At 33.6% G+C, this 12,845-nt stretch overlaps 1 protein-coding gene across 1 annotated transcript; it reads right to left on the minus strand.

Moving 5' to 3' along the window:
* Positions 1 to 10,525: 10,525 nt before the first annotated feature.
* On the minus strand, positions 10,526 to 11,687 carry LOC147383918 (uncharacterized). Its single transcript, XM_086426228.1, has 2 exons — positions 11,089 to 11,687; positions 10,526 to 10,979 (listed from the first exon to the last, which is right to left on the minus strand). The coding sequence occupies exons 1-2, from the start codon at positions 11,685 to 11,687 to the stop codon at positions 10,526 to 10,528; spliced, it is 1,053 nt and encodes a 350-aa protein (XP_086282354.1).
* Between the last annotated feature and the right edge of the window lie 1,158 nt (positions 11,688 to 12,845).

The following is a 12,845-nucleotide window of genomic DNA, read 5'->3' on the forward strand; positions in this document are numbered from 1 at the left end:
TATAAGAACCGTTGAATATGGATTTTTTGACGTTTTGAAATGACTAACCTTTCCGTGAGCCTACAGAATGGGCCATGTTCTATATATTTATATATATATATATATATATATATATGCTCTAAATGAAAATTAACTTTTATAGTAAACCATTTACTACCAAACCAAAAATATAATAATCCACAATTTATAGTTTCAAAACCTTAATTAATATATTCTGTGTGTAATCAACGAAGAAAGATGGCATACCTTACTCGTTGGGACTTTCCTCAGACTATACGAACTATTGAGCCTTAATTGGGCTGCTACTACTGGGGTTGTCTTTTAAGCTTGAGGGTTGGTGGGCTCACTTTCATGATTATTCAATGCGTGTGAGTAGAAAAAAGGTTAAAAGTAGAAAAGAAGAAAAAGGTTGCTAATGGAGTGTAATCAATGTTAAGTACAAGATACCATGAATAGGGCTGGCAATGGGTCCGATAATATTCGCTTACTTAACTCATCCTACCCAAGCTAATTGGGTATGGGTACATTTTTTTTTTATCCTTTTAAGAATTCGGGTATTTCTATACTTTGTATTTTAGAGAAAGTCTGGAACTTAGGATTTTATCTCGTAACATAGAATAGTCCTACATCGGAAAAATAGAATACTCTCCTTGAAGTTATATGAGATCTCTCAAATAACTAATTTAGTTATGTGTTTTAGAGGTTACACTTTGTTGCTAAGTAGCAGCTCACCAACATCTTCACACACGTGTGTTGTTCGAAAGGGTATTAAGGACGCTTTAGAGGCACACTTTGCACTTCGCATTGTTACAAGGAGCTTGGGGAGAACTAGATAGGCTAAACCAACATCATAGAAGTTGGTAAAAGGGTTTGACCACAAAAATGTCTATTGTAACATAGCTCAATGGAGTCTGACTGTGGGTCAAACAACTTGACAGTTAGTCATTAGGGTTTGACCATGCTCCAATGGGTGTTTTCTTGACTCATGAAGAGTCATCACTCTTTAGAAACTCAAAAAATGGTGTTTTTTCACCATGTGACCATTAGATCGGATCTAGAGAGATCCAAGCCATCCAATCATGATTGTTGAGATTGATTATTTGAAAAGTCACTTTATTTGTATAAAAAGGGATATCTAGAAATAGATCCCAAAAAAAAAAAAAAATTCTAGCATTTTCCAGAATATATAATTCTTAATTCTTTCTTCCTATTTTAGTTTCCTAAGATTTATTCGATTGAGTTATCAAGGCAATTCTCCGTCTTTGCAAGACGACAGATTAGTGATCAAGAGATTGGATTTATTGTATCTTGGAAACATCTCGCTAGAAACTCTTCTGCAAACTAAAATTTTACTTGAGTTGGGAGCGAATAATGTTTTAAAGAAAATGTTCTCGTGCTTTGAGTTCAACATCTCTTGTTTTATTTTATTTTATTGTTATTGTTGGATTCAAGAACTTTCATTTAAGTTATTTCCAACAATGTTTCAAATCCAACTACAAACATCCTAAACCATGCTGACTTTTTGGATTCTTCTGTGGGTCAGACATTGATTGGAGTTAGACTTGAAAGAGTACTGTTCCATTTGAAAATTGTAGATAACAATTTTGGGTTATTGAATATGGAAACACGACAACAATCTCCTTCATGCTTCATAAGGTTAGGGTTGTCAATGGAATGTATCATGCCCAAAATCTAATCAATCTGATTTGAAAATTATGGGTCAGAGAATCACTTATCATTTTCGAAAGACAAAAATGTAGGACATCTAACACTAGTTGCGGCTCTATTATTAATGCAAGACTATACCGAGTTCCTCCACATTCAGAATAATGTCGTTGGGGCATAATCCACGTATATCAAGACAACTCAGGTACGTAAGGATTCAAGACTTGCACTAATTGAACCACGACTAAGAGGTGTGCTGGAATGACATTAAAATTGACATCGTTTCACACATTACTGACGTGGAGGTGCACACATAACCATAGATGCTTTTCACTCGTATGTCGATGAAAAGCATCTATGATTCCGTACACACATCCACATCAGCAATGTGTGAAATGATGTCATTTTATTGTCTCTCCAGCCTTTCCCCACGACTAATGCGCTGCACAATCCCTCTGCTGTCAAATCTACATGACCAGGACACATGATATTATGAGTAAAATCATTTGGATCGGGTAGTTTTTTTATATATTTAATTTGGAGTCTTGGAGTGGAACTCATTGGCCCATTTTTGTTAGTTCTCAAAAGTGGTTGAATTTCTATAAAAATGAACTTTTTTACTTAACAGGAGATGTTGTTCCATGCAGAGAAAGCATGTTCAGGACGATGCAAGGCGATCGTGCAGAAAATTGTGGAGCAAGTGCGAGCAGAGATGGAGCAATGGTCCCAAATGCAAGATATGCTTGGACAGGTGAGGGAGGAAATGGAGGAATTACAAGCTAATCGTGATTTTTGGGAAAATCAGGCCATTGATTCTGATTACCGTGTACAATCACTCCAATCCAATCTAAGCTCTCTATCCCACCTCTGATTTGGTGCAAGTCATTTCTCATTGGGTAATTTTTATCCCATTTTCTTAAATCATAATGGCAAATTTCTTCGATTTTTTGAAAAGTTGCGGTTAAATCCCATTTGTTTTTTATTTGTAAATTCAATCCCACTAATTCACAAAGTTTTGAAAAATATAATTAATATGAATAATATTTTAAAATTTTTTGAATTTTATAATTTTATTTAATATTACCACAGAAGGAATGCGAGCTATGCTAGTACTAGACAAAAATTTCTCAAAATCGCAAGCTCTTCACATTTTGTTACTTGTCAAGATAATTTAAAATATAAAATTATTACGCATTAACGAATCTATTTTAAGGTACTTTTTTCATTTAAAATTTATTATTAATTTGGATTTGCCTCAACAATTTTGCCCTTCTCTCTCCATATAATAGTAGAGAGATTCTATTGCCACACCAACTTTTGCCAAAGACACCCCATTTCATATGTATATCACCAAAGAATTAGCACAATCTTGGCATGGCATTAGCAAAAGTTGATGTGACTATAGAAGCTCTCTAATAGTAAAGATAAAGTTGTTTTATAAAGGGGAATTTCTCAAATAATTATCGAAGTTTTTGGAAATATAGAAAGTGTTACATTTGTTGACCGAGCTATCACATAGAGTTGACAAACCGTTGTATGTGATGGTTCTGTTAACACTTGTACACTTTTGGAATAAAGTAAAATATCTGTAATTATTTCTAAAATTTTCCTTCTATATAATGTCTAATATATGATGACATATATCCAAAATTTCCCCAATTTTTATTTTTCTCCAAATTTTTTCCTTGCTGAATTATTCTCAAAACCAATAGGTAACAGATTAGTTATGCCGTACCCATTGACAACATTACATTTTGGGGTTAGTGGATCCGATTGAATGCACGTGGCATTTTGATTGAATAAATATATTTGAGTTATGTAAATCTAGCACCATTTAGGAATTGGAATTACTTATTAAGGTACTTATAATTGTTAAAATTTGATTAATTAGGTGCTAGAATGGATACAGAAAGCTCAATCCAATGACACCAAGGTAATAGAGCTTCAACAAAAAAATTCTGATCTACAAATAGGGGTTGTAAGATTGAAAACCAAACCAAAACTTGAGTCGACGAGGATCCGAAGAACACCAACTCAGATTCTTAGGGACTCACAGAAGGAGAAGGAGAAGGAAAAAAGAATGTTGATATGTAGTTTGAAAGAGAACCATAAGAGAGATGGCAATGTGAACAAACAGAACAAAGACTTGGGTGGTGATGGGTGGAGAAGAAGGCATGGCTGTGGTAACAACAATGTTGCCGCTTCTAAGAGATCACCTCTTCAAAAATTAGGGAATTCTTCGCAATTGTTTTAGCAGAAAAGTAGAGCAGTGTATCCTTTGCACAGCCCTGAGGTTTTCCATCTAGAGGAATGCATTTGAAGTATAGAGAATGCTCTGTGGTTGAGACTCTTTAACAGTTTAGTTATGGTAAGCTTAGATATCAGTTTTGTGTTATATTTTTCTTTCCATGGTAATAGGATTATGGGACTCTAGTCTGGACTAATGATTCTAAAAATCGTCTGAGGCTGAGTTGACTCAGGTGAGTCAACTTGGTATCATTAGTGAACTACTGGGATTTTTAATGTGAATCGTCATTCACATTGTCTCCTTTGAGATATGATATGACTTATTCAATATTTTGAAATATCACGGGAGACAACCAACTTTTGTAATTTTTGTAAGAATAAATAAATGATATATTTGTCTAAAATCTAAATAGAAATATGACCTTTTCACCGATTAGCATCTTATAATTCAACTTATTTTATCTAAAAGACATAATTATTCATTTCATCACAGATGTGATGACTCAGGTTGGTCAACTTGATATTGCGGGGGACAAGTTGAGACATAATATATATGATCATTGAAGATTATATGAATATATTTGTCATAATATGGTACTCTCAACCAATCCTGTAAAGATTAATTAACTCATGTTATTCTGTTGAGTTTCTTCTGTTTTTTGAAATTTCTGATTACAAATAGACATTTGAAGTTGATTGACTGTTTAAATATTTTTGGGATTGTCAGACATTGTTGAGGGATTTTATTTTTATTAGGCTTCGTGAAATAGAACTTATGGGCTTGAAGATTTTTAGTGTTTCCTTGTTGTTCCACATAGATGTGTAAATGGGCTTCTGATTAGTCTTTCTTTTGCTATAATTTGAATGTGAGCACAGTTTTTAAATATTGTTAACCAATAAACTACTTCAAAAGACTGATCTGTTGGAGAAGGGGAGAATTATAAATATAAGAGGGTCACGAGGCTTAACTAGAGTATGACATACCCGAGAGTGGAGGAAATTATACACTCAACACTCACCCTCACCCATAAGGGTGGAAAGATTCAAACCCGTGACCCATACGAACTTAGCATTCTGATACCTTGTTAACCAACCAATTACCTCAAAAGATTAATCTGTTGGAGAAGGGGAGAACTATGAATATAAGAGGGGCCATGAGACTTAACCCGAGAGTGGAGAAAAATATACACTCAACACTCTTCCTCACCCATAAGGGTGGAAAGATTCTAAACCACGACTTATATGAACTTAGTGCTCTGATACCATGTTAACCAACCAACTACACCAAGGGGGGAACTATGAATATAAGAGTGTCAGGGGGCTTAATTGGAGTATGACACACTAGAGAGTGGAGGAAAATATACACTCAATAGATATACTTGTTCCTATTTCTTTGTTAAATTTTCATTTCTTACATTTCTTTGTGCTGCAAGAAATCTTAAATGTTTGAATAGATCCATATGTGTTGTATTTTCTTCTAAATACCCATTTACAATTTATTGGTTTAGATTCTAGAGGTGGATCTACTTAAACCCAAGTTTGATTTGATAAGATTGAATCCATTTCATTATTAATTGTCTCTTTCCAAAAGATTGAGTCTCTAGAAGCCATTGCTTCAGAAAAGGTTTTTGGTCATCCTTTTCAATATTTAATAAAATTGGTATTTTATTGAGAACCTTATATCTATTTCCTTCCGAAGCGTTCCTACTCTCACGGACATAGAGAAGGGGAGGTTGTGATCTGGTCTCCAAAGCTTTTGAGGAAGGGACTATTCCAGATGGAATGAATCAAACCCTCATTACTTTGATTCCTAAAGTGGAGGGGCCAACGAGCGTTTCGCATTACCAACCTATTAAAAAGACAATAGCTTGAGAAGATATAAAGTCATTATCTAATATCTTTTCTTTTCTTTTCTGCATACCCTACAAAAACACTTTTGATGCCTCTTGGATCCAATTTTGATTTCTTTGGATCATAACTTATAAAAAGCCAAAGAACCCCACACTCTGAGATATTTCAAATTTGGCTTTCTTCCATTCCATAATTTGTATGTTGAAATATGTGTTTTCTTGGAAGTAATCTTGTTATGTACATGACAAGCAATAAGTAGTGCTTCACCCCATAAATTGATAGATAATTTAGCATGTATAATTATTGAATTGATCATATTAGTTAGTGTTTTATTCTTCATTTTAGTCAACCTATTTTACTATAGAGTACGAGGAGTACTTTTTGATGTATAATCCCATGTTCTTCACAGAATAGTAAAAATTCATTTGAGATATATTCACCTCTCCTGTCACTTTGAAAGATTTTAATTTTCCTTTCCTTTTGGCTTTCAACTTCAGCCTTGTACCTTTTAAACATATTTTAGGCTTCATCCTTACTAATCATTAAATATACAAAAGTATATCTAGAACTATCATCCATGAAAGTGATAAAATATCGCTTTCCTCCTCTAGTTAAAACACCATTAACTCACAAATGTCAGAATGAATCAATTCTAATAATTGTAAATTCCTTTCAACCCTAGGAAAATGTTTCTTAGTTAATTTAGCCTAAATACATATTTCACACTTATTAATATTAAAATTATTTTTTAAAAAATCAAACCATGTTTAGACATAAATTTCAAAGATTTAAAATTTAAATGTCCTAAACGATAATGCCAAATAGAAGAAGACTCGACAATATAAACAAAAGAGTCTTTATTAATTCTTAATTTGAACATTCCATTATGAATATCCTTTCCTAACAAATACTCCATGTTTTGTAAGTATCATCCTGTTAGATTCTAATACGATTTTGATACCGTTTTTACTCAATAAATTTGCAGATACAAGATTCTTTCTAATTTCTGGGACATAGAAGACATTTTGGAAAGTCAACTTCTTTCTAGAAATAAATATGAGTTCCACCTTCTATGTTCCCAAAACTTTGGCAGAGTTATAAATCAATAATCATACCAATTTGCATTTCAGACACCATTGCTATTTTATTTTTCACAAGATTTGCATTATTATTACTATTTTCATTCTTTTCAGATTTCTTGTATCTACATTCACAAGCAAAATTACTTTTCTTATCGCAATTACAACAAGTTTTTTCCTTCTTGTTGGATTTGGAGGAATTCTTCTTGAATCGTTTATTGTTCGCCTTGAGATGATTATGATATTTGTTTAAACCATTTTTGTTGACAAAGCTCACATGTGAAGAATCAATTTTCTTTTCATGAAACTAAGTTTCTTCTTCAATCTGCAAGTGCTTTTGCATTTTCTCTAAGTAAAAATCTTTAGTTTTATGCATAAGTTTTTTCTATAGTCATTCCAATTGGGAGGTAATGTAGTAATTATGGCCCCAACTTGGAATGACTTTGGAAGAACAACCCTTACCTCTCAAAGTTTTGAAACCAAAACTTGTAACTCATGAACTTGATTCAAAACAGATTTATGATCAACTAGCCAAGGTCTAGAAAATCGTTTCTAGAGCCCTAATTACATTAATTTTATTACTAAATCTTCTAATTGCTTATAGTTCATTGTTAATCCATAATAATTTTTGTTTTCAATTTAATTATGTAATTCAGAACTAATTGTTGTTATTTACATGTAACAAGAATTATTCGCGAAGTTTCAAGACAAATTAGGAAAATTCGAAGTTACCACTATGATCCAAGATCCAAAACAAGACCGTGGATCAAAATTCAAGTTAATTAAGCAAAATTATATAGCGGCGCCGTAGTCAATGACGACGGTGCGATCAACGAAGAAAATCAAGCCTCGAAATTCGTATTGAAGTTTGACAGTTGAAAGACATTCGTATTGAAGTAGGACTTTGGTATTTTTGTAATCACAGAATGTTTTTGAAACCTTAATTACCCAAAAAATCCTAATTTGGTTTATAGGAGACCTAACTAAGGCGGATCTCCAATCTCCCCCAGAGGGATCTCTCATCTCCCTAGAGATCAACTTCTCTTTTTTATATTCTTTTAATTTAGGTTTATATTTTCTTTCTTAGTTTTACGAAAGTTGTAAGAAGGCTCTGCCGGTTTCAAATCAAAAAGCAATATAGATATTTATTTCTTTCACTCTCTTTTCTCTTACATGATTTATGTTTTATTTTACTTTATTGTTCTTGCGATGGTAGTTGGCTAAATCTCCGTTATATCGGTTGAGCAAGTCGAAGCAAGATTTATTAGTGTTTTACTGTTTTTGTAATGGCTTCATAATTTTATTGTAATAGTATTAGGTAATTACTATTAAGTTAAAAGTTGCCTGTTTCTCAAAGTTTTGATGGTTCATTCTTTGATAAGTTCAAGAAGAACCATATTTTACATAAAATAGTAAATGTTTATCTAATAGTCTCAACCTAATTTATTGCATACTTTTGATCTCATTTTTATTATAACTGTTTAATCTTCCGACCCACAAACATTAACTTTGTTTAGTGGATTGAGATAAAAAAAGAATCAGAAATAACTGACAAAGCTTGTGCTGGTGAATCCAATTGATCTATACTTTTCTATCATATTTTTAAGTTTTTATTTTAGATAAATCTCTATCAAAAACTATTTTTAATCGGTTACATAAATTTAAATTGGATTGGAAGTAAAAAATACTTTTGATTAACATTGTCTCTGTGGTTTGACCTTTGTTTGCCAAGATTTTTTTTTTTTTTTGTTATTTATTTTATCATCATCTACAGCTCAAATATCAACCATTAGAAATTCAAAGTACTTAAAGATAAGAAATTTGTTCGTTTCTAATTTTTCTGTCTTATACTTGAATTGCAAAGCATTCCAAATATTTTTCGGAGATATCATTGAAATATATAGATCATAGAGACGATCTGATAGTGTGTTCAAAATACATCCTCTACACACCAACTCATCTTCCTCCCTTTTCTTTCTATCTGATGTTATTATTATTATTATTATTATTATTATTATTATTTTGTATCTTGTGGACTTGATTATGGAAAAGTTGGAAATTAGGATCTAAGATATAAGAGATCTTCAATACAATTAGCAGAAACATGATTTTATCTTGTCAATGAGATTCCATCAAATCTATCCAACTTCACAAAAGTTTGATTCATCACTTTGAATGTCGTCATCTTTCTATTCTTTTTTCATTTTGATAACACTTTAAAAATTTTAAAACAATTAAGAAGAACAATGAAGAAAAAGAACAATATAGTTAATCCAAAATGATGACTTTGAGGCACGCACGAAACACCATCTTTAAGGTGTGATTTGTCCATGATACAACAAAGTCTGAATTCTGCAGTTAGCAACACAGAAGAAGTTCTTAGAACTCTTTTAAAGAACTATGTATGATTATTATAGTGAAAGAGAGAGAGAGAAAAATATTGTAATTTTCATCTCTAGTAGATGACATATATATATAAATGTCGATGTGCTTTTTCGGTGGGTTGCTTCTCATTAATGGTGAGGTTTTACCTCTTGAAAAATTATACAACTTCACAATACACTTATTAAAATAATCATTGTACATTTTCAAAGTGTACCTATTAAAGTAACCATTACATATATTCAAAGAATTCTTTGATAAAGTAATCATTCTACTTGAGTTCAATTATTTAAAACTTTTGGTCATAATTTTTCAAAAAAATAATTATTGCAACTCTTCAATATAGAACACAACATTTTTTTTTTTCATGAGTAGCGGTATTCATGAATAAACCAAGTCGGTCGAGATGATCAACCTGGTGAGGCCTTACAAAATAGAATTACTCACACATAGAACAACAAATCCCATCCCATCTATACAAAAAGTCCTCAAAATACAGTCCCCTAAACTCCTTATATACTTTGAACCAGCAATAGATAAGACCAAAGATAGACATAATCATATCTGAACAGTCTTTCCGTTTCGCCTAGAAAGTACGCATGTTTCTTTCATACCACACCCCCCAACAAATTGCAAAAGGTGTAATACTCCACAACGTCCTCTTTGGACCGCTAAACAAGTAACCAATTGATGACCAACCAATGAAGATGTCATTGATTGATTTTGGCAAGCAAGTAGAAATCCCATATAACCTAAAGAAGTAAGCCCAAATGTCATGTGAGAACTTGCCGTGGATTAGAAGGTGGTACACGTGTAAGCCCAAATATTATAATATATATTACAATTACAACTACAAATAAAAGTGATCCAACAAGAAGGAAATGATTGCGTACACGTGTAGAGCTACTGCTACAAGCATGATATGTAGGATTCTCATCCTTATGTTCCAATACATGCATGGGCCATGAGTAGAGTTGCTGCCACATGAAGAGTTGTTACCACACACATGACTTGTGCTCTTATCGGATATTGTTAGGATTTAGATCAGAGAACTGTTCACTCAAGCCAAGGTGAAACATCAAGAAACGTACAAACATTACAAGCTCTCCTCCTTTACTTAGCTGCGCACCTCGGGAAACCTCTCTAAATTGACTAGCACTATAAGATAACAACTCCAGCCACACCTCACAAATTATCCTCCATTTCTTCTTTTTATCTGGCAATTCATTGAGCAGTTTCGCGAGCTTAACAGCATCAGACAAGACAGAGTTAAGAGAGCCAAGTTCATTTCTGTTCTCTAGTTACTTTCTACGGGCTTCCTTCAACTTTGGCTTTGATTTCCCTCTAGGAAAGAACTTTTGAGCTTCAAGACATGATCCAGGGAATTTATTTTCCAAAATTGATGATAACATCAACTGTTGATTCACTAGGAGATATAGCATGTAGTCGGCTATGTTCTTACCCATTTCTTTGTCACTTGTAGTGTCTGAGCACTCGTCAGTGTTGTAACAAATATCAGTTGCAATGTGCCACAACAGAAGACTCTCATCGAATTCTACGTCTCCAATACTCCAGTTAAATTCCTCAAACCATAGTGGATAATCCGAGTTTTCGAGAACCCAATCACCTCGACTCAAGCATAACTTCTTTATGCTGTTGGTATCAAATGCAAGCCTAGATTTCCTCTTCAGTTCCTCGAAAATGAATTCCTTTAGTTCTTCTGTGACTCGTATGCGGGCATATATTTCACATAATCTAATAAATTTCTAAACCCAAACTGCTCTACTATCCAATCTACACATCTCCAACGCTGAACGATTGGCTGATATCAATCAAACTATACTGTGACATTGTTTCTGACCACCTGGGTCTGGTAAGAAAGGGAAAAAATTTGTACACCAAAGAGACCATCGGCTTAAGTTGGTGGCTAGTCTCTAGCGACACGATAGTCCAATCGGACAAGATGAGCATCATAAATGCTATAACATCTACGACAATGGCACTGATAAGCAATGCATATGTAGTTCCTACGTCAAACTTGTTATAATTGTTCTTGTGACTGAAAATGAAAAGAAAGACTGAAATCCAAATTGATAAGGAGCAAATGGCATGTAGAATGTACCCAATGGAAGAATGCAGCACGCCCGCCTTTGCATAGAGCACATCATAGATGAATCCAAGTTCGACATCCACTACTTTGAAGGCATCTGTGGCCGACAAGTTCTGAACTACGGATAGTGTTATCTCCCCCTCTTCTAATGGGAAAATCATGTTAACAATTACTCCCTTGAACCTCTCAAACAAATGATGACCAAACTCTACCACTTCAATATCACTCATGAGTGTTTCTTCTTTTTCTATTGATCTTGGATCGTATTTTCTAATGCAGGAATCCATGAAAACATTCATGCTTGCAAGATAAAGAGCACGAGTCCGCTCACCATACTTAATAATTCCAGCCATAAACGTTAGTAAAAATGGGACTAAGAGTCTTCTCATGGGGAGTGCCCGTACAAAAATGTAACTTGTCGTCAAGACCTAGAAAATCAACAAAAGTGCATGCCTTAACCACAACTCATTGTCTTCGATAGCAAAAGCAGTAATAGCGTCAGGACCTCCGAGGTGCAATAATAGAAATGGAGCCCAGAATGCCATAAGTTCGCTGTGGTTGGCGCAACTGATAACATGGCAAAGTGAGTCATCACCTTGGGCATTGATGAGGTTTCCGAGGGCTAAAGCGGCAACCTTGTCAGCCAGCAAGTAAAATGTCCATATTAATGGGCTCACCATTTTGGACCATTTTCCTTTTCGAAGGGGAGCCAAGATGATGAGTAAGATCTGAAGGATCATACTACAGAGAATTAAAAACCGGATCTCCCATACATTCCAAAGCTTCTTGAGCGGGTCAGAGAAGTCCATACTTTCCTCCCTTAACCTTTTTTTTTATTTCTTTCTTATCTTCCCCTGTTTGATTTGAATGTCAATAATAATATCAGTTACAATTTCTTATACAATAGGGTACACAACATATGTTTCTAGCAATGTTTTAAAAACACTAACACTTTCCTTGCTAACTTACTAAGATTTTATCTTTACTAAGGGTCGTTTTGGTCAAATGAATTACGACATTGGCAATCCAACACCACAGTGCTCTAGATTCGATGGAAAAACTCATATCAACACAAAAATAAATAAATTCTTTTGAACTTGATTCAAGGTTTTAAAAATGGACAGCTAACTTCCACCAAACTCCCAAATTTAAAATTAAAATTCAACGGTGAAGGAATTTTAATCTCAAAGTAGTGCCCTTAGGAAACTTTTCTTACTAAGGGAATTGTTTTTCAAACACGGGTGGAAGAAAAAAGGAAAAAATTTTGAATCAGGCAGCTCGATTCAAAATTTTGAAGGAACCTCTCCATTGGATTACAAGAGGCATTTTCAAGGAGTTATTTAAAATTTTGGCAAAACTTTAGGCGTGTGAAATAAATTATAAACACCTTGTGTTTTGTAACGAAGAGTGTTGCTTCAAATCGGACTCCAAAGAAAAGGTATCCCTTTAAAATAAAAATTAACCATCAAATATTCAGAATTAAATAAAAGTTAATAATACATAGAGGAATT

The sequence above is a fragment of the Akebia trifoliata genome, chromosome 15 (assembly GCF_017979445.1).
Source record: "Akebia trifoliata isolate Shusen 1 chromosome 15, ASM1797944v1, whole genome shotgun sequence".
NCBI lineage: Eukaryota > Viridiplantae > Streptophyta > Magnoliopsida > Ranunculales > Lardizabalaceae > Akebia > Akebia trifoliata.

Excerpts from the sequence above, each read along its gene's own strand:
- LOC147383918 (XM_086426228.1), bottom strand. The coding sequence starts at position 11,687 with ATGGCTGGAATTATTAAGTATGGTGAGCGGACTCGTGCTCTTTATCTT. Across the intron at positions 10,980-11,088 it reads CCCTTTCTTACCAGACCCAG|ATTATGTGAAATATATGCCC; the intron begins GTGGTCAGAAAC and ends GAAATTTATTAG.